We start from the raw sequence: 21,810 nt of genomic DNA on the forward strand, positions 1-21,810 counted from the left end.
GCATGCACACTTCTTCATGCACACGAAAGCTCATACCAAGAACTAACTTAGTTGGTCTTTAAGGTGCTACTGGAAGGAATTTTTTTATTTTAAGGATTTTTATATATCGGTGACTGACTGTCATTACTGCCTGAACCCTGGGACGTTTTCTCAGAACTTGGCCCAGTGGAGTCTAGGAAGGCTTTCTCTTAAGTGAGTGTGCTGAAAGCAGTGGCCTTAGATAGAAGACAAGTGTTATGACAAGCATGCATGCAGACCTTTGTGAGACTCTCATTCAAAACTTGCCAAATCATAGTAGGAACTAACTGCTATGTTAGATTAATTTCATAAACTAAATGTGATATGTCATGGACCAGAGTCTAGAGGTCCCCCCCAACAAAAAACCCACCCCTGACTCAATTCTCTGCACATGTGTAGGGAATTTCCAGAGTCCAATTCAGGCCACAGCTTTTGCAGCCCCTAAAAAACTGCTTCCCTTCCCTGAGCATACGCTGCAATTGACTGCAGCTTCTTCAAGCTGGCAAAAGCAACTTCCAGAAAGTTGGCAAATGCCAACTAAACCAAAGTATCCAATGTTTATCGTTTATATTGCAATTGTCATTCTCTGGGGGTTAGCTCAGAATGTCATGAATCATTGCTACATATCCTAATGTGCAAGAATATTTCAGACGATTGATTTTACAAAATCATTGCAGCGAAGTGGAAAATTGGAAACCCTTATTTCCCATGTTTTCTCATAACAAATGTGCTTTGTTCTGGTGAGTAAATTATTGGGGAATTTTATAGTGGAATTTTTTTTCATATATTTTTACGTTCGACAATTTTATGCCATTCTGGGTCTTGCTGTATTTTTTTTCTCTGTGTAGAATGTTATGCTTGCAAGTGTTGTAATATGTTAATTTCAACTATTTAGTTTTCACAGTTGAGTTTGCTAACTCAGATTTTTGTGTCAAGTGTAAATACATGCAAAACATAAACTTCTTACTATTGTAGGAGTTTTAGCATGCTGTTTTCTTTTTAGATCATAGCTGATCTTAAGACAACCATTTCCTCTCTGACAGAGGAAAGCAGCCAGCAGCAGCTTGCTGCAGAAAGGCGTCTGCAGGATGTTTTACAAAAGTTTGAAGATGAGAAGAAGCAGCTGATTAGAGATAATGACAGAGCAATCAAGGTAATCTTGGGCTTTGAGTCAATGATGCTACCAGCTGTTTGAGCATAATTAAAAGTTTTGAAAGCATTGACTGTGGCTGCATGAATGCATGTAGCATTCATGTTCTTATAGTGCTCAACAATTTCATTCACTGGACTTGAACTGTGATACAGTCATTGACCGGTTTTTCTACGGGAAATAATTGGAGAGAAATTTTCTGTAGTAATTTTTTTTTGAATAACAACAGTCAACCTTTAGGTATGGGATAGCATTTTTTGAAAATATTCTGGAACTTTAGGGTGGGATTCAAAGTAGCTTTATAGAGACTGCTTCGTAAGCATAAACATTTGTGCTTGCCTGATGGAACTGTCTCCCCTCTCATGCTGTTCTTGGAATACTCCTGACTCCCCCAGAGCTGATTGGGGGATGCGGAGAAAGGAGATGGGGAAAGCCCCACTGCAATAAATTCTGCTATTGCAAAGACAGCCCTTAGTGTAAAATATTTCCGTGTTGGGACATATACTGGAAAGCACTCAACCAGACCTGGTAAATTGACCCTTCTGATAAAGTTAGTGCCACGTTGCTTTGTGGTTCCTTTCCAAGTCAACAGCTATAAAAATAGGCACTATCTGGGGCCATTGTCCATCCATTTGAAGCCTCTTAAGAATGATAGAGGTGGACCGTCTTAGCCATGGGTAGGCAAACTAAGGCCCGGGGGCCGGATCCAGCCCAATCGCCTTCTAGATCTGGCCCGTGGGCGGTCTGGGAATCAGCGTGTTTTACATGAGTAGAATGTGCCCTTTTATTTAAAATGCATCTCTGGGTTATTTGTGGTGCCTGCCTGGTGTTTTTACATGAGTAGAATGTGTGCTTTTATTTAAAATGCATCTCTGGGTTATTTGTGGGGCATAGGAATTCGTTCAGTCCCCCCCCCAAAAAAAGAAAATAGAGTCCGGCCCCCTACAAGGTCTGCGGGACAGTGGACCAGCCCCCTGCTGAAAAAGTTTGCTGATCCCTGTCTTAGCAACAGACAACACAAGCATGAATAGTGTCATCCTCAGTAACTGCCCCATAACTGCAGTACTCTTCCTTTGGAGCCTCGCCTGCCTTAAGGAACATCTTTTCAGAGCAGTGTAACGCCATTTGTTTTGGCTTGGTTTTAGGAGCTCAGTCAGTTTGGAGCTTCGGTTTTGGATTTAAATCTGTTCAGCAGATTTTAATTTGCCACTTTACATGTTTATAAATTTGTTTTAACTTACTAACACATGACCAGTCTCTGGGACTGAGTGGGCTAGAAATACGAACGAATAATGTCAGGATTTTCTAATTCTTTAAAAGAGCACTCATATTCTTGGTGTCACAGTGATATGTATGCATGTAAGTAGATGGACTCGCCTTTGTGACTGTTTGTAGGCTTGGGGCCAGTTGGCCTTTTTGTTTTGCATTGACTTTCTCCATGCTGTCTCTGTCCATTAGATGTTGTTTCAAAAAAGTTTGTGTGCACCCGGATTGGTTTATTTTCCAGCTATTTTGCATTATTTCTTCTCCTATGAGCTATTTCAGTATAATGGGGGTGCTTCAACTGGTATTTCTCCTAATTGGTATGTAGCAAAGATTCAGTCCCAATCCCCCATATAACTCAGGGTGTACAGATACCGGGGGGTGGGGTGGGCAGTGCCTCTGAACAAGGGGGGAATCATGCAACAAAAAGATGTATTCTAAGCAATGCAAGTTAAAACTACCAGAATTAGCCAGGGTCATCTTAATTGTAAAGATGCCATAAATGCTTGAGGACCATATTACGTTCTTCAAATTGACATCCCTGCACATGCTTTCTTGAATAGAAATGTACTGCGGTTACATTTAACTGCAAAACAAGGACTGCATTAAGTTACCGGTACGTTTTGGCCAGGTTTGCACATAATGGTAAATTCAAACAAAGTATGGCTTACCAACAATGAGGAAACTGTTCAAATGGTGACTACCTGAGAACCAGTTCTCGTATCAAGAACATTTGTGGCTTGTTCTTGTGGTTTGGAGAAAAATAAACCATTTGTGCTGGTTTCCACGTAACCCTATGGCAGTGCTCTGCCTTGTTTCCTTCTGGTGTGGCAAAAGGAAGAGGGTGGGCACAGTATGAGCAGGCATGTATGTGAATGCTTGCACATTCTTGATGAGCCATACTTCGTTTAACTATGGCTTCCTGTTATATGCAGACTCAGCCTTTGTGGCAAGAAATCTTCCACTATGCTACTTTCATTATTTTTTCCTACTTTTTATATGGCATTCCATTTCTAACAGTATTTCAACAAGTGTAAGGTGAGGATGAGACTTACCTTGATTTTCTCTGGTTTCTAAGGATCATGCTTAGAGAAGCAGCAACACATTTTCTTGTTCCTGATATTTCAGTCAGTGTGAAATCATTTCTTAAAGTGTTTCCCTCCAGGCAAATATGGTGAATGAAAGGTTAATCTCTGAGGGGCTACCCTTGCAAACCATTCACAATCTGAGTTACAAAGGAGGAGAAGCATCAGCCTTCATTACTAAACAAGATTGTGATTTGTATCATTTCGTAATTTTAGGGAATAGAATGGCCCTCTGAAAAGCATCCTTCACCCAAAAGAAAACAATTATCCTCCAAAAACCTATTATAATGTGGAGAGATGGTGCTCCTCTTCATATACAAGGTGCTATAATGTTTATATTCATCTGTTCATTAAAAGGGGTTGTTTTTTTTTAGTTTCCATGTTTGCATTTATTTTATGAATTAGATTTAGGGATTGCATCTTATTTAGAATGGGCTGCTCACATTTAAAAATGTAAAACAGGACTTGGTGGAAAAATCAACAACATGGCAGCTGCACTTTCCTGGAAGTGACTGTAATGCAGGTGGAAACTGTTTACCTTTGAGGGTGGCTTCTTGGCCCTCTGGGGCCTAGGTAGAATCTGACAGCTTATTGTCACTCCCATTGTGGCAGGTAAGTTCACTGGGGCCCAAATGGTCTTGCTGCTCTTCCTCACAGGACAGGTGGGATTGATGTGCTCAGGAAGGTGGGTGGGGAGAGAATAGGATCCCAAATCAGCTGTTAAGAGCAATGGCAAGTGGAAAATGTGTGTGGTTTTTAGCACTTAGCAGTGATTTTTAGCCTGACTGAACCATGTCATTTCCTAGATTCTCACCTTACTGCTTCAGTCCTATATTCAGTCGCTCACACTGAAAATTTCTTGATCATGAGTGGCGGCAGCTGTGAACCAGGTGGATTTGTGAATTGGCAAAAAGGTTGGCTGCAACATAATGCTATCTGTTAGAGGATGAAGTATGCACTCTAACTGGGTGAGGGTTTACACGAAGAGCTAATCTATTGAGGTAATATTTCTACTATGAGGGTTGGGGGAAGGGTGATTTAAAAATACCTTCACCTTGGCTATGACCTTGCTGGCTTTCTGTTAGAGAATGAAAGCTCTCATGCTTCTCAGTGATCAGACATGTTGCCATGCATGAGAATTACTAATCCCTTGAAAAGATCCTGGAATATTAACCTGGTCATCTCAGTACCAGTTATTCCCCCACCCCCTGATAATAACCCACTCCCAAGGACAGGTTCCGTAACAAAACGGAAAAAAGGTGACACCTGGCATGAGCTGGGCTTTTAGTGCCTTTCTTAGCCACTTCTCTGTGTACAAAACTGGATTTGGATGGGAAAAGACAGCATTGTCTCAAACACGCTCCATGACCTTTCTCTGCAGACTTGTTTGTTCTGCTACCTCAAGCTGGAAAGCAGACAGATGCTACAAAGCAGCCATGTGGAATCTAGACAAACCATTTCTGTTCAGCAAACCCTCATGCCTAGTGCTTGATCTAGCACTATTAAGACCCGCCTGAAACCACAGTCTTCTGATCCTTGATGCTGTAATCAATATCATTTTGCAATGTGTCCAGGATGCTGGACATGTTTTTACCTGTTTTTTTTTTTTTGTATACTGCTTAAAGATAAAGGTAAAGGGACCCCTGACCATTAGGTCCAGTTGTGACCGACTCTGGGGTTGCGGCGCTCATCTCGCTTTACTCATCTCGTAGGGACCGAGCAATGGGAGTTCACCCATTGTAGAACTTGAACTCATATTACATTTTCCACCAAAAACTTTAATGCTCAAATCAGTTGTGGTACATAGGGTTCAAAGGCACAGCATTAGTTCATGGCTAAATAAGCTAAGACACTAATGCAATGAACAATACGCCCCGTTGGCTCTTGTTACAAGGGAATAACATAATAAGGGTATAACTTCAGCTCAACAAGTAGGATGTTCCTTTGGACTGGGCTAGCAAATGGGAATTCCTTCCAGAGAGATGGTCCCAAGCTCTCTGCTTGTGCTGGGTCTGGCATCTCCATGACCTAGGCAACGGAGGAAGTGTTAGCAGCAGCTCCAAGCCAAACGGAGTGGACTCCTCCTAAGAGGATTGGCTAGAGGCAGGCTCTGGTGGCACCAGAGATGGTGCTGGGACAGGAGGCAAGGAGGGCACAGGAACTGGGTCCAACTGGGCGCACAGCAGCTGACTGATATGAGAGGGGACAGGGTGGATCTGCCATGGGAACCCTCCCTGGGATCCAAGCTCTCATTTGTAATGTCCCTCAGGGTGACTCTGCTGTGTTTGGAGGCCTGGACATTGCCCATCCTCTGCTTCCCAGGTTCGTCAGTGGGCAACTCCTCCCACCCTTCGTCCTGCTCTGACCAGCCTCTCCACAACATTTCAAGGGTCATGGCAGACTCCCATCAATTGCAATCAAGGCATCTGTAAAGGTGAACACCATTTACTGAAAGGCATCTTGTTTCTTCATTTCTGATTTTTCCTTCCCCGGTAATGTGCACCCAGAAGACAGTGTTTTAGTGCATGTTATGGGTGGCGCTGTGGGTTAAACCACAGAGCCTAGGACTTGCCGATCAGAAGGTCGGCGGTTTGAATCCCCGCGACGGGGTGAGCTCCCGTTGCTCAGTCCCTGCTCCTGCCAACCTAGCAGTTTGAAAGCACGTCAAAGTGCAAGTAGATAAATAGGTACCGCTCCGGCGGGAAGGTAAACGCCGTTTCCGTGCGCTGCTCTGGTTCGCCAGAAGTGGCTTAGTCATGCTGGCCACATGACCCGGAAGCTGTATGCCGGCTCCCTCGGCCAATAAAGCAAGATAAGCACCGCAACCCCAGAGTTGGCCCCAACTGGACTTAATGGTCAGGGGTCCCTTTACGTTTACCTTATGTCACACTTGCCATTCCAGCAGCACAGCCCACAGTCCAAGGAATGAATGCAAGTCTAGGAATGAACAGTGCCTACCTTCGAACGTGACCGAGAATATTGTGTACCTGTTGTGGAAAGGTTTCCCTGAAAATAGAAATGTTGCAAATTACTGATGTAAACAGACTTGTCTATATGTTGAAGTTTATTGCAAAAGAATTTTAAATTGAAGTTAATTTTTAAATAACGTCAGGTGCCGTTTTTCATTCAACAGTACTTTTGGGAAATGTTGCATTTTGTCCAACATGGTAGATTCCCAAAATAATGCAACAGTTCACCCAATTGTTGTTTACTGTTCTAGTTTTCTTTTTAGACGAGTAAGATGAAATTATGAAAGATGAACAGAAATGGGTTCCCAGGGACAGAAAGTAATACATGAAACAACTTTAAATGTGTTATGGAGAAGGCAGCTTTTAGAATGAATTTAATAGTGGGTTCCTAAGAATCAAGCATCATTCAGAATGATCCTAGCCTCAAAAATCTGGGGCATCACAAAAAAGGCAGTTTAAAAAGCCAGGATTCCACCTCTTCCAACCAAGTATCAACGAAATAGCCTGTACAAAAGCCTGTGTAGGCTTTCCAATTGTCAGGCTTTGTTCTGCTTCCAGAGACTTTCTGGAATTCTGCCTTTTTCCTTTTCTCTTCTGGAACAGCATTGACTTGGAGGCTCTTCCAGCAGTGTAGGTGGAAATACAATATGAACCAACTTTTATATTCACCACCAAAATGCTGTGGGAGCATTTGGCATTTTCAAAGCAAATGTCTGTAAGCCTACAAATTTTATTGCTGTGCAGTAAAGCTATTTGCACCTAGTTTTCAGAGTTTGACATATTAATAGAAAGTTATAGGCATTTGCATTTTCAAATGAAATATTAAACTGCACCTGATATTTTCAAGAAAGGTGGACAAGCCAAAACCTGTGAAAAAAAACATGGAGGGTATTTGATTGGAAGGTGTGACAGAAGGTGTCAATGTTCAAGTTATTAGAACTGACCCATCCACTTCAGATAGCTTAGGAAGCAGGCTCCTATATCAGTCTGTAAAGGTGCTTTGCGTAATGCCCCTGCCAAGTAGCTTCTTATATCCCTAAGGGAGCCCTACTCCTTAGACATATTCACATAGGATAGATCAATCAGTCAGTCAGTCAGTCAAAGGATATTAGCCATGTTGGCTTAATAGAAGCCAAGTTCGGAGTCAAGATCCAACTGAATGCCAATTTTGGGAAGAAAGAAACAGCACCTGAGGACTATTGCCTCAGTTTCCCTGTTTGTGGGTTTCCAAAGGCATCTAGCTGTCCTCTCTGGGATGCTGGACAACAAGGACCTTGATCTGATCTCGGAAGGCCCAGTTTGTGTGGAAATTCTCTATTTCAGGCTGAGGGTGAGGGTGAAATTTAAAGAGCAAAAGAACATGCATGTGCTTCCATTGTTAGTAAACTGAACCTAGCCTGTTGAGACATTCATAGTCTCCTGATTTCATAACGAAGCAATATGGCATTTTATATATTGCACTAAATCTCCCCAACTGCATTTTCTCAGCTAGCCTTTGGCCAATTAACTATGAAATCCATTATTGTGGTTCTGGAAGCATGTAGGTTTTCATAGTGTGCCCAACCAGGAAGAGAAAGAAGTGTTCTGTTTTACCATGCGGATGAGCTCAGAAAAACCTTGGGGTGCTATGCTTGCCTAAGTATTAACTACTCCGCCTTTTGTACTCTTAGCATAACTCCATTTTAAAGCCAGTTCTGCAAGATAGTACCCACCCCCCCTTGCTAATGCACTGTCTGAAGAAAACTAAGGAGATGGATTGAAATCCTTTTTACAGATTCCTTGATAGTTACCAGCCTTGCCATAACATCTGTATCCCCTATCTTTGGAGACTAAAAAACCACTAAGGGACAGGACGTGGTGCAGCAGTCCACAACACATGCCAGGTTCCTCAAGCACAGAAATTCCTTGCTTTTCCCACGCAACTGTCATAGGTTTCATCTGATACACTTCCCAACCCAGCCTCATTGGGTCCCTACTGCTGACTCTGCCCACCTGAGTCCTCAAGAAGATATTACTTCTCTCACATCTGTGTTTCCGGAAAGCTCTGCATGCCACATCGCTTGAGGCATAATCTGACACAGGAGTTGGCCTCCTATGTCTAAAAGATATACAGTGGGGCTAGGGGAGAAGAAAGAGCAAGTTTGCTTGGTACTTTAAAAAAGCAACAACAGAAAAAAGAGAGAAACAGATTGGACCTGTATCAATAAAAATTTTCATTGCCAAATCCTTCATACCTGATGCTCTTTCTACAGACTGGGAGTCCTTCCATCTTCAGGAGACTGTTTTTGGAGATGCTGGAGAACATGCTCATTTTCTCTAGCTTTAGTAAAAATGTAGGTCTCTCCTTATAGGGCTATATTTAGGTTCCTTATGTTTTCCTTTCTAAAGTTAATGTAATTCATGTCCTTGCAATTCCCCTGAGTAAAAACAGCAATTACTGGTGCCTATGCAATAATTTGAACCGTATCAGCAGGTTCTAATTGTCTGCATACCTGGTAACACCCTTCACCACTGCTCGCTACCAAGCCACCATGCTTGGCTCACAGCTGATATTATGTGTTTCCTCAGCTCCTCTAAAATACCACACGGTAATTGACCAAATTTGGTGAAAAGTCTGGAAACTAGGAAGGGGGTAGAGGGAAACGAAAGGTGATTGATGTTTTGAGATTATAGTGCGGTTTGAGTTGTCAAGGTTAATGCACTATACTTTGTGGAAGTGCTGCCTTCCTTTTTTTAAAAAAAAAATACTCCATTTTTTATGCCCTTCTGACTGTTTTCTTCTCAATCCCCATGAGTGGTTTACAACAGTCCTCGTTTGCAGCTGGCGTTTGGCGTGCACATGAGCTTGGTGCTGCCAGCTCAGTTTTACTAGAGACCTAAAACTTCATTGCTTTCTGCAGCTACAGTTTTGCCTTCTGCTTCTTAAATTAGTGCCTTTTGCATCCAACTCGGCTGAATGAGAAGTTCCCCGTGTTTTCTTTTTTCAGTCAAGCATTCAAAATACAAATAGTACTAAGCCTTGTTACGCCGTGGTATCCTTGGTTTCGCTGCTGTTGGTATCTCAGCTGTGTAAGAAGGCAGCATTTTATTAGATGTGTGAGATGGTTTTGAAAGGGCCGAAACTCCCTGCTTTTCTGCTTGCTTCTAATGAGAGAAAGCTGGGATGTAGCTACACAAATGGGAAACCGGTGGTGTTCTGGAACTTGTTCTGTTTTCTGTTATTTTTTAATGCTTTTGCATTTTAAAAATGTCATCCATACCTCAAAAATATTTGAAATTATATATTAAAAAGTAAGAGAAAACTAAAGGGGCCCGTCTTACCAGAAATGTGCCAAGCAAGCTTGGCATGAACTCATTTTGAATTGATGAAGTACTGTTCAAACACTCTGGCCTTCAGAATACTTTCTACCTGTATAGGAACATTGTAGTCACGAAGGGATGGAACTGAACACCACTAGTTTCAGTATGTTTTCTTTCTCTGCCAAAGAGGCCAAGAAACTCGTAAAATCTCTGTTCCCTAAGAATACGGTTATTAGACATAAAATGGTTATTGCAGAAGAATTGCTTATGTCCTCCGCATGGCTTGTCAGTGTGTGATGATTTTAACTTTCTTTTTACAGCTCCTCTTTGTTCTACTATCACCTCCCATATTTAGACTGCAGCTTTAAGTATCTCAGTAGAGTTGAACAAATTAAGGATCTCAGTATAGTTCAAATGGTTGTAGTCGAATGTTGAGGACAATAACCATAAGGATTTGTGGTGCATATGCTCATAAATGTATTTGATTAAACAGCTTTGACAGGAAATAAATAGAGAAATGGGAGTAGTAACGGTACATTAAAAGAAAAAATACTGGCAACATTGCTGGGTTCCACTTTGAAAATGTTTGGAGCCTAGAGAAGTGAGTTCTGATCTGCCAAAAACAGATTGAATTCTCCTTTTCTCTGGCTGGAATAATAAATCTGAAATGAATTTCATTATATTATTATTATTATTATTATTATTATTATTATTATTATTATTATTATTAAAATATTCATATACTGCCTATTATGAAAATATCTCAAGATGGTTTACTATTAATGATACAATAACAATAAAATAGATCAAGCAACATCGTCAGTCATTTCAAAAACTACAGAAAAGTTATGACAAGTGAATATCCTTACTGGCAATTAAACAAAGGGTGGACACCACGTGATTGCAGTTAGTGTCACGTGTAGTTCATAGAATCATAGAATCATAGAATCATAGAGTTGGAAGAGACCACAAGGGCCATCGAGTCCAACCCCCTGCCAAGTTAGATTCTAAATCTCTGAAACTTCAACCTCGCATCTGCAATGATTTAATGAACTATGATTCTGGAAATCCATGAGAAATGCCACATTATCAGAACTGATGGCACCTATGCCAGGTTTCATTGAAAGTTTTACGACTTCTATACTAGGGTTGCCATATTCCCAAGAGTGAGAAAGGTTTGTTTTCTGCGACGTTGTTGAGCTTGTATTAGATTAAATGAGGTGTTTCCAATGAACTGGAAGTCGAAAACCACAGCTTTTTTTCAGCTGGAACTCCCCAGACCTCAGTTCTGGCACCTCCCCAATGGGTACCATTGTCATTACAGTGGTACCTCGGGTTATATACGCGTCAGGTTACATACGCTTCAGGTTACAGACTCTGCTAACCCGGAAATAGTGCTTCAGGTCAAGAACTTTGCCTCAGGATAAGAACAGAAATCGTGCTACTGCGGCGCGGCGGCAGCAGGAGGCCCCATTAGCTAAAGTGGTGCTTCAGGTTAAGAACAGCTTCAGGTTAAGAATGGACCTCCAGAACGAATTAAGTACTTAACCCGAGGTACCACTGTATCAGAGAAGAAGAGAGGACTTCATGATGAGTCTTGGCACCTCTTTTTCTAGAAAAACAGCACGGGTCCAAACAATTTCTGTTAGGTCAGCAAAGTACTTACTATTACTTGTCCTCGGGGTTTTTGTTTCAGATATAATCCCTGCTCAATTATTTTGTTTTAGATATAATCCCTACTTTCATTCATCCTTACATAGCTGTTTGGCTTTATGTGGAATTCACCTGTGCTAATTTTCAGTTTAAATGTTCACAAAAATCAAAGACCTACTGTTGTTTGTAAGGCAAATTCCTCCTCTATCAGCCCCCAAAGTCTATAGATAGAGGAAGCGGTGATGCAAATCAACGAAGTGGAATTAAAATCTGGTAAAATGAGCATGCTTATTTTTTAAAATCAAGTCTTCTTACCATTTTGTGAAAGGCTTTCAAAAACTTGACAATGAATATGAGTATAAAAGAAAGCTGCAGTAAATTTTCCATTTACATAAAAAATACTTAAAAATCCAGAAGAGCATGTGGAATGTAGATATGCTTTTCCATATAATTTATGCTGACAAGCATCTTTGCCATATCTTTCTGTAACTCACTAGATCAGGGACTTTGAGGAACAAGCTTTCTTGGAAATCAGTAGAAGTTAGTATGTCTTAAAAAGACACACACTCACATGCTACTAATGGAACTGTATAGCAAATATTGAAAAGGCAGTCATCTTTTCCCTCAGGGTAATAAGATTAAGTTCTAATAATCTTTTTGACCAGCTGCTGAAGACATTAGTTTTCATATGTTTTTCTTACGTAAATTAGCTAAATCGCAGTCAAATATTGAAACAAAATACAAGTAAACTTAAAAACTCTTAATTCACCCTCTTTATTGACTCTTAATTGCCTTTGCAATTGGACTACCTTATCTTAAAGGCTTGATGAAGAGTTTTGTGTGACTTGACTGTCCTCCCTTGCCAAGCACTGTTGGCTCAAAGACATAATATTTAAAAGATTTTGGGTGCTTTTCACATCACAGATTGAATTGTCAGGCCATATTGATTCAAGCCAGCTTTTGCTCAGTTCAAATAGCAACAGGTTGCCTTGAAAGTTAATACAGTTGACCTAATGTCAGTTTTGAAAGTAAAAAGACATTATGAAACTTATTTTTTCTTTTGTGTACATGGAAGACACAGAGCATTAATATTGTTACCTGATAGCACAGCTTATTCTGCTGTGGGAGGGATGCCCTTTTCTTCCTGCCAGTGATAATTAGCATAGACCCAAATGGTCCACTTTGTTTTAATATACTAAATAATAAATTTGGTTGGTTGATAGGCAAAGATCTTCGCCCAAGCGGTTACACTATGGGATGCCGCTTGGGACCAGTTTACTTCCACAACCGCCTAACCTCCTATTTGTTCACTCGACTACTTCGATCTGTTACACATGCCACATAATGCTTGTTCTTCTCTTGTAAGTAAGAAACCACCTACACTATGGAAGAATGCTGGCATGTGTTTTAAGGTGGGGCAGGATGGCGCTGTGGTCTAAACCACAGAGCCTAGGGCTTGCTGATCAGAAGGTCGGCGGTTCAATCCCCGTGACAGGGTGAGCTCCCGTTGTTCGGTCCCAGCTCCTGCCCACCTAGCAGTTCAAAAGCACGTCATGTGCAAGTAGATAAATAGGTACCGCTCTGGCGAGAAGGTAAACGGCGTTTCTGTGTGCTGCTCTGGTTCACCAGAAGTGGCTTGGTCATGCTGGCCACATGACCCAGAAGCTGACTGCGGACAAACGCTGGCTCCCTCGGCCTATAGAGCGAGATGAGCACCGCAACCCCAGAGTCAGTCATGACTGGACCTAATGGTCAGGGGTACCTTTACCTTTACCTTTACCTTTACCTAGGATATAAAAGAACTAACAAATATAGGGCGTGGTATTCAATTAAATAATTGCGTAAGCGGAATGATTTCTGCTTGGGCAATGGGAATTCCCCTTCTCTTCTCCTCCCCTCCCCCCACACCATCCTCAGTTCTGCGCTGGCAGGTTGGGGGAAATCTAGAACAGATTTAGTGGCGTCTGGCGGGGGGGAGGGGGAGGAAGGAGGGCAAGTTTTCATGTGCAAGCGGAAGTAGTTTTGCTTGTGGAAGATGCTACTTAACGCTACTTTGAATATAACCCAATGCCATGTTTGTTTTATGATATTGGGGTTATTTATATAAATCAACTATATTGCACGTTACAATCTGTTAATAAAAGTAAATTTAAAAACAAACAAACAAGTAGTAGTTCTATGAAGCCTAATGGGTCAATCTCTCATACTCTTTTCTGCGATCAGCAGAATGGCCTGTTTGATACACCACAATTCCATGGATCCAATCACAATCTCATCCCTGCTAAGCATGGTTGTTGTGCCCTCTTTGTGACAAAAAAGGTCAATCCACTTTCCTTGCCGTTAGATTATCTGAGCTTCGTTTTCACTGTGGAAGCAGGATGGAATGGTCCAGTGGTACATTTTATAGCAGTCAGATGAGGACCCTGCCTCCATCTTTTCCCTATTACCCCGAGAAAGCTGGGATTCGGCAGGGGTCAGGAGTGAGTTCAAGACTTTGCCAACTGAATGATTCTTAAGTCTTGCTGTATGTGATCTGGACCGAGGATTAAGCCATTAAATTCTTACCTGGCACTCCCTCTGATTAATTTGTTTTTTTGTGTGTGTCTGTGTGCTTCATAGTTCTGAAATCAAACCCAAAGGGCTGGTTGTATTTAAAGGGGAGAAAAACAACCTTAACATGTATGCTTTGAGACTGATAACAAACTCTGCAGTTCAAGCTTTAATAACTAGAGGGAAGCTAAGAAACTTCAAAAAGTGGCGTGATAATGTTTTTGACAATGCGTCAGCTAAATGTTAGACAGAATCTTTTAAATCCTCTCAATATAAGTAGTTTTAAATTGGAAGTTTTGAACTTTTTCCTCCACAAGTGTATGCTAAAGCTGTTCTGGTATCTTTGAGTTTAGAAGATCTATTTTCTGAAAAACATGAGTTTTTATCTAAGTTGTTTCCTCTTGCCCAACTGAAGCAAAAATGCATTAGATATCCTAACCAACTGTACTAGCAATATTAATATTCTAGCCTTTTAAATATTTATCTAGAGGGTACTGTTTTATGCAGTGATCTCTGACCTTTGAGTGATCTCCCACTAGCACTCTTGACAGTAATCCAAAAGGCTGCTGATGTCAGTGGGAAGGTTTCTCAGTGAATGATATAATAGATCAGTGTTGGGGTGGGTGGGTGCTCAGTTTTGGTAGATACTGTATTTTTCGCTCCATAAGACACACTTTTTCCCTCCTAAAACGTAAGTGGAAATGTGTGTGCATCTTATGGAGCGAATGCAGGGGGGAGGCAGGCAGAAAAGGCTCCCAAGAGCCGCATACAAGCTCCGCACGGCTCTTGTGGGCTTTTCCCCAGGAGGCAGAAGGAACTGACGCGGCCAGTCAGTCCCTTCTCCCTCCACGTAGAAAAGCCCGCAGGAGCCATGCGCTCCTTAAAGGGTGCACGGCTCCTGTGGGCTTTTGTGGGAGGTAGGGGTATTGCCATAGCCGTGTGCAGCCCCTCTGGCTGGGAGAGGCTGCGCGTGGCTAAGGCTTCTTTAGCCGCGCGCAGCCTCTCCCGGCTGGAGAGGTTGTGCGCGGTTAAAGAGGAAGCCAAGACAGCGAGCAGGATCCATCCCGCTCGCTGTCTTGGCTTCTTTGCTCTTTGGGATGGGGGGGGGAAATAAGATTTTTTTTTCTTGATTTCCCCCTCTAAAAACTACGTGCGCCTTATGGTCCAGTGCGCCTTATGGAGCGAAAAATACGGTAAATGTGGCCTTGCAGGCCTCTACATCAGGTCCTCAGGACTCCTGCCAGAAACAAACAGTTGATTCAGAGGCTTATTTTGCACAGTCTCTACATAAAAATAGCCTTTGGACGAAAAATATTTCCCCTATAGTTGCTCTACTGCAAAACAAAATGTTCCCCTTAGGAGTAGATAACTTTTTTTCCATTTTTTTTAACATGAGCTCATGGTGGAATTGTTTGAGTTCAAATGCTGACAGGAGTATCAATTCACACTCAACCATATGGGAAGAAAACCCCTGACCCAGCTGCCCCAATGTCAGAAGGATAGGGAAACCTGCTATCCTATTTGTTAATGGGTAACCCAATTTTGCACTTTGTGTGACTGGAGGTGAACTTTGGTAATATTTCGTAATGTGGTGCCCTGTGCAAGTTTGGCGCCCTCAAATGGATATTCTCAGTTATGGGTCGCCTCAATTTTGCGCGCACACACCCCATTTTGACAGCCTATGTGAAGGAACTGCTCACACCACCCTAAATTTGGTCCTGCTAGTAAATGCAAGCCCATCTGATCAGCTGAAGCTGTAGGCACCCCTGGCAATGCCAACACAACTGGCACAAAACAAAAAGGGAAAGGAAATCTTCAGGCCCCAGCTCCTTAAAAAGGGGGCAACTGCTGCCCTCCTAAGCAGATCTTCAGAAATGGTTAGACTCCTGTAGTTTTGGCAGGGGGCTTTGGAGGGGCACATAAGAAACCCCTGTGTTTGGCATGCTTTACAGATTGTGATGTTAACACGTTACCTGGACCTATTAATACTGTAAGCACTGTTTTCATTTCTGATTTTGTAATTCCAAGAATCATTCTACCTGATTTCATTGTTTAGATTTTAATTTGCTCCAGAGTAAGGTGAAGAATTCAAAAGTATCACACTTCAAAGAATAAAACCGTTCTTGTTTCATTTTAATGGGGCTGTTCATAGGCATATGTTTAAGTATTTTTCTTAATCATTGTGTTCCAGTAGTCAGAAAAACTTTTTGAACAGTGCTGAAAAATATGAGTTGGAGAAAAGGATGAAACATAAGAAAATGTTAAGAGTCTTTAAAGAACTTCTTGAGCTTATAGCTGCCTGGGTTCCTAGATAGAGCCATGCAGCAGAGGGAACATGCCTAAAACAAGCCAGAGTCTAGCCTATTGTAAGGTGTGAACCCAAGACCATGGTTTGTTCTCTCCAAACAAACCACAACTGGTAAGCCACAAACAAACCTTGGCTTCTAAGTCAAGACCGGGGAGGAAACAAAGTGCTCATGTTTAATTAGAACAATCGTTTACTTTGAAGAGTGGTTTCTTGTTATGTGTGAATCAGACCAGTATAAGGTATGTCAAACCAGACACAGGTTTGTTGCTTGATAGTTCTTGCTCGGGAATGGATTCTTATCACCACTTTCCCACATTGTAAGGTTCTTAGCATGTCAGTATCCTGCCAGGGATTGATCTCACAACTTATTCAACACCGTGGGCTAAATCTGCAGTGAGTTTGAGAAATGCTGTTGCATTAAGAAGCAGAGGTTGTTCCTTTATGTGGTGGTGTAAATCCTCACTAGGATTTTTCAGTGTCCTGGAGAGATTGTGTATATGCAATACAAAAAACTCTCCAATATATTTCAGCACTGGGTGTAGTACAAAATACAACTTTCCACCCTTGCAGACATTAGGGTCAATTTCAGTTTATCTCCAGCCCCTCTTTTTTGTTTTCAGAATAAAGAAATAGAGACTTCAATACTGGAGTTTGTATTGGACAAGTAGCCCAATGAGTAGCGGAGCAATAATTCAACATCAAAGAGAGAGCTTCTTAGATATATTGGTATTTTGCAACAACTGCAAAAGTTCCCACCAGAAAAGAATTTTTCCATATGTGCACAGCAAACATGTGCCTTAAGTTAACTGCATACACTTTTGTTTTGTTTTCCTTGTACAAAAAGAAAAAGGGTATTGTGTTATTAACATTTCTTTAAAAAAAACACCTACAATTCTGCAGTTTAAGAGGGATAAGGAGAGGACCTCTCATGGATCCCATGATCCCATTTTCAGCTGAAATCACCTGAAGTATCTGCTTTGCAATAACAGATAATATTTTATCAAATGATTAAGAAGTTATAACTTGGTGGTATGTACAGAATACACCAGCGGTTATCAAAGTTTGCTGTCAACTTTTCCTTGTCTTGTTTTAGTACTATCATCAACAGGCCCACATTTAATTGGGGGATATTGAGCAATCACAGCGAGTATTATTTTACAGGAAGGCATCGGGCAGAAGAATGCTGGGTATAGATTTGCCCCACCACCAGTCAAAATAAATATGGAGACTACCCAACATAAAATACCACCGTTTTTGCATAAACCTTCCAAGACAGTTCTTTCACTGCAGCTCAGGAAGGCTTAGGGGTTTGACCATTACTATTTTCCCACAGCACTTGGAATCAACATAGACCTTCCAAGGCAGCAATATTTGTTTCTGTGCTATTCCCAGCTCACCTAAACAGGGGAAGAGTCCCACTTTTCACAAAAAAAACTGCACTTGGGTGAGGGGAGCTGAAATTCCCCTTCAAGCCCTTTTCTCCTAAACTACTTCCCTTTAAACCCCAATTCTTTTAAGCCCTGGTGCAGGGGTAAGGATATTACAGCTACAGATTTCAGCCTTCTAGGAGTCTGGGGCAATTCTGATGTGGTTGGGCATTGGCAGCCCAGGCTTTCTCCTGTCATCCTGGCAATGGGCTGCGTTGGCTCTCTCTCAACATCGCATCAGAAGAAAGCCTTGGATATTTCCACAGGCAGAAAATATCCACACACAACATGGCACTTAGGATTTCCACCGCCTCTTTAGGGGCTGCAAACAGGAAAGAACCTGACCTAGACATTCAGTTGTTATCAGGTATAAACCACTCTGTTCTTCAAAAACGTGGAAATCGAAATCGAAAGAACCCTTGATAAGTGAATTTAAATTTCCTCCCTTTTATGCTAACTGCTCTGGTACACTGAGCTATATAATTTATATCCCTATAAATTCCTTCTGACCTTTCCTAGCTCTGGCATTTTAATTATTTCCCATTGACTTTCACTCAGGATTTCAGCAAGCTACGTATGCTCAATCTCTTGCAGAAAGAAACAGGGGGGAAAGAATAGATTGTGGGAGGATGCTATCAATTTTATGAAGATAATGTTAAATTGCAGCTGCTTCAACTGATGTTCTCGCTTGCAAAACTTGTTGCCAAACATTTCTGACTGCAGCAACTTGAATTTAACCTAGATTGAATATCCACACATTTGGTCTGTTAAGTACATTATGAGTCAGAGGGAATTTTGAGTGAATTAAACTCCCAAACGTTTACAAGTGCTATCATGTCAAGCTTATTCATGTGGTAATGAAAAGTTTCCCTCCTCTTTCAAATACCAAGCCTAATACCCAATCATAGCCAACATTCCTTTAGGGCTTTTCCAGTGATGTCGCCCCACACCATAATTGTGCCAACCCCAATATAATGGTGGTAGCATAATAATCCTGCCACCCAAATACAGTGAGGGAGGAGCCTTGCTAGGTGGAGTTATAACGCTGCTCATGTACTGTGATTTATTTATTTGTACCAGTCAGGGGAAATGTGTGCTGCAGACATGGCTGTGAAGCTAAGGAATACCACTAAATAGTATAATTAACTTTCTTTTAGCCCCATTTGCCTTGCAGTTCTATTGAAAAAGGAAAACGCTGTTCTGAGCTTCTTGATAGAGGGTTAGGAAGCAAACATAACAACTATATTTCTCATTGTTTTTGCAGGCCTCACAGTAGGTCTAAGTAGTTAAACCTCTCCCTTCCAAGTTATCTTAAAGTGCTGTGGAGAGCCGTTTGGGTGGGTATATCTGTGATATTTCTCAATATAGATCTATATGCAAAGAAGTATTGCTTGCGTTCAATCAATTTCTCCAAGTTAAGCACTCACAATGTTAGATCTTAGAATTCAATCAAACCGTTTCACTGTCGCATTTTGTACAAAATTTATGAAATTGTTACCAAGTAGATGTTTTAATGAATCCATATCAAAACTACTCTGGTGTCCTATCTGCCTGAATAGAGTTTTAAATCTGTTTTTAAAATCTGCTGACCAAACTAATCACCTGTTTTTTGTTTGTTTTTAAGCATAGTTCATTGCCATGTTGGTGAATGAAAAATCTGAAAAGTCAGTCAGAATAATGCTTTCTCTACAACATTGTAAGAGAATTTTGGAAGGTATTCTGAAGGAAAACAAGACCTTTAGGTGCATATTAGTCAAGATGCTGATGGGAAACTCCCTTGCCCACAAGTGTCAGAACTCCTCTTAATAATCTTCCAGTAATAGTATCTGGAAAACCAGCATAGGGACAGTGAGACCACAGGAAGCATGTAGCAAAATCATTATTTGTACCTGCTATTTTAAAACTTGCTTTTGATTCAAATGTTGTAGCCACACATGGAAGCTTTTAAAAATTTGCTTCTACGTGGTAACTGCTCCACAGGAAAACCATAGCATTTTTAAGTGGGTCAATTTAATTAAGTAGAGAATCTCATGCCAGTGCCAGCTGCCAGAAATGCACAGCTCCAAGTAAACCTAGTTGATCTCCATGGTTAGCAGTTTACAAATGTAACTTCATGTTGAGTGATTAACCATATGTGGTGGTAAACATTAAATAAATTCTGAGAGCTACTTTTGGCGTCATTGTTTGCCAACAAAACGTGCTTAATGAACAGAACCAATGGCTCCATTCATGTGAAAGTGCAGTCGAACCTAGGTTCTCTAACGGCTTAGTTGTCAAACAAATCGGCTCCCGGACACCGAAAACCTGGAAGCAAGTGTTCCAGTTTTTGAACGTTTTTCGGAAGCCAAACATCTGACGCGGCTTCCGCTTGAGTGCAGGAAGCTCCTGCAGCCAATCGGAAGCTGCACCTCTGTTTTCGAACAGTTTTGGGAGTCGAACAGACTTCTGGAACAGATTAAGTTTGAGAACCATGGTTCCACTGTATTGTTCTCAGCCTTGCTCTGCATCACAGTTTATCTCTTTTAGTGGAGACTGGATTCCTTGATAGTGGTAGGTCATAGGATCATCAATGAGAAAGTTGCATCGATGCTCAGTTCCAACAAAACCATTTTCCTCTGTATACTCACAAGGAAAAAAACCACCAAAGAGCCACCCCACCATGTCTGCCAGTTTTGACCTTGGTGATAGTATTATAACTGCAAGGCATTGTTCTATGCTGTATTTAATAATAAAGTATTAGGTGCAAGAGAAAATGTAATAAATCAAAGGTTTATCATTTATCTGGTTTCCCCCCACTTATATCAATATATCAAAGTGATTATGCCTTTTTCCATAACTCTATAGTGCACTCACATTGTTACAGGAGTAGAGCTTATCTCATTTACATTTTTAAGTGCCTTTCAAAGTATGGAATATCTGTGCTAGAAAGCAAAACATTGCACTTCCTTGTTCTCTGGCCAATACAAAGCACATCCAAGGTCAGGTATGGTGTAAACCTTCAACAGCAAACATATTTGCTTGTCATTTGAAAGCCAACTTGGCTGAAATAAAAAGCTATCTTTATAGCAGTGATGCAAGTCATCTCTGCAGCTGAGAGAATCTGATTAATACTTGTTCCTTGCACAGTGTAACTTTTAGTCATTATTTATCCCTTGAGGATAACACATCAGTCACTTTCATAATTCCATAGTGCTGGTATCATTCCATCAGACTTTATTTTTAAGCGACACTGTATGGTCCATCCCAACTAGTCATTTAACAGGAATCTGTAGGCTTTGGGTTTTAGAAGTTTGAGCCTGAATGGTGTGTTTTTTTTCTGAAAAAAATGCCTAGTGTATTATTGAGCAATTGAAACTAGTGCAGTAAGCTTTTTTGCTGAATCATGACTTCTGAACCTTAATCCTACATTTAATTTTCAAAAGATGCTATATTGTGTTTCCAGAAAAAGCTGCCAAGTGCTGCTTATTACATTTTTAAATGTATCCTGCTTGAAGAAAGGAAGGCTAGCATATTAACTGCAGCAGAGGGCATGCAGGTTTCTGGATTAATATCCACAGCCCGAATCTCTCACTTGAATATAGAGTATTTCCCCAGCCCATTAACTCAAATTGCTTGCAAAATGTAGCATGTCAGTGATGCATCCAATAGTTCTTATTATGAATCTGATTTATAAAGTATATCTGGTCTTTAGTGATGGGATTAGGTCTTTAGCGATGGAAACTGTAAATGACATACTTTCCCAAACTGGAGAAAAACTGACCAGATTGTAGGTAGTGCATTTTTATCCTGGGGCAGAATTGATGTCCCAGATTAATTTACATCTTGCAGGTGTCTTCTGGTGTCTGTCAAGTAGCTCTTCTTTAATAAAATGCACTCCTTTCTTTCATGTATGGGGAAAATTTCCTAGCTAACAGTGACCTTAAAGAGACCAGATAGGAAGGGCAACTGCCTTCCTTTTTCAAATGCAAAGCTATTGCATGTGAAGTAGCACCCTATTTTCTGAAGACCAATGTACCATCTATATATTTGGGGAAATGGTTTGCCCATTTGCTTGTATTCTGTGAGTTTGGACGCCTCTCAAGATATC

General features: G+C 41.1%; 1 protein-coding gene and 1 long non-coding RNA gene across 8 annotated transcripts in view; one reads left to right on the forward strand and one right to left on the reverse strand.

Annotated features, from left to right (window-relative positions):
- Positions 1 to 21,810, forward strand: part of CEP112 (centrosomal protein 112) — a 224,621-nt gene that overhangs the window by 173,432 nt on the left and 29,379 nt on the right. For 3 of the 5 annotated variants that reach the window (XM_082212423.1, XM_082212426.1, XM_082212424.1), the window contains one exon: positions 1,022 to 1,171. The exons of 1 other annotated variant lie outside the window; for it this stretch is intronic. In XM_082212423.1, the coding sequence (XP_082068549.1) occupies positions 1,022 to 1,171 (150 nt within the window). The remainder of the gene's footprint in view (positions 1 to 1,021; positions 1,172 to 21,810) is intronic. One more of the 5 variants, XR_014216733.1, reaches the window with a different exon arrangement.
- The window catches only part of LOC309526661, a 77,733-nt gene that overhangs the window by 2,081 nt on the left and 53,842 nt on the right, over positions 1 to 21,810 (reverse strand). The window contains exons 3-4 of one of the 3 annotated variants that reach the window (XR_014216802.1): positions 6,475 to 6,522; positions 4,055 to 4,233 (exon numbers count right to left, since the gene is read on the reverse strand). This is a non-coding gene — a long non-coding RNA (uncharacterized lncRNA). Of the gene's footprint in view, positions 1 to 4,054; positions 4,234 to 6,474; positions 6,523 to 8,633; positions 10,448 to 21,810 lie in introns of those variants that run through there. The other 2 variants (XR_014216803.1, XR_014216804.1) reach the window with 2 other exon arrangements.

The sequence above is a fragment of the Podarcis vaucheri genome (assembly GCF_965113315.1).
Source record: "Podarcis vaucheri genome assembly, chromosome: 2".
Classification (NCBI taxonomy): domain Eukaryota; kingdom Metazoa; phylum Chordata; class Lepidosauria; order Squamata; family Lacertidae; genus Podarcis; species Podarcis vaucheri.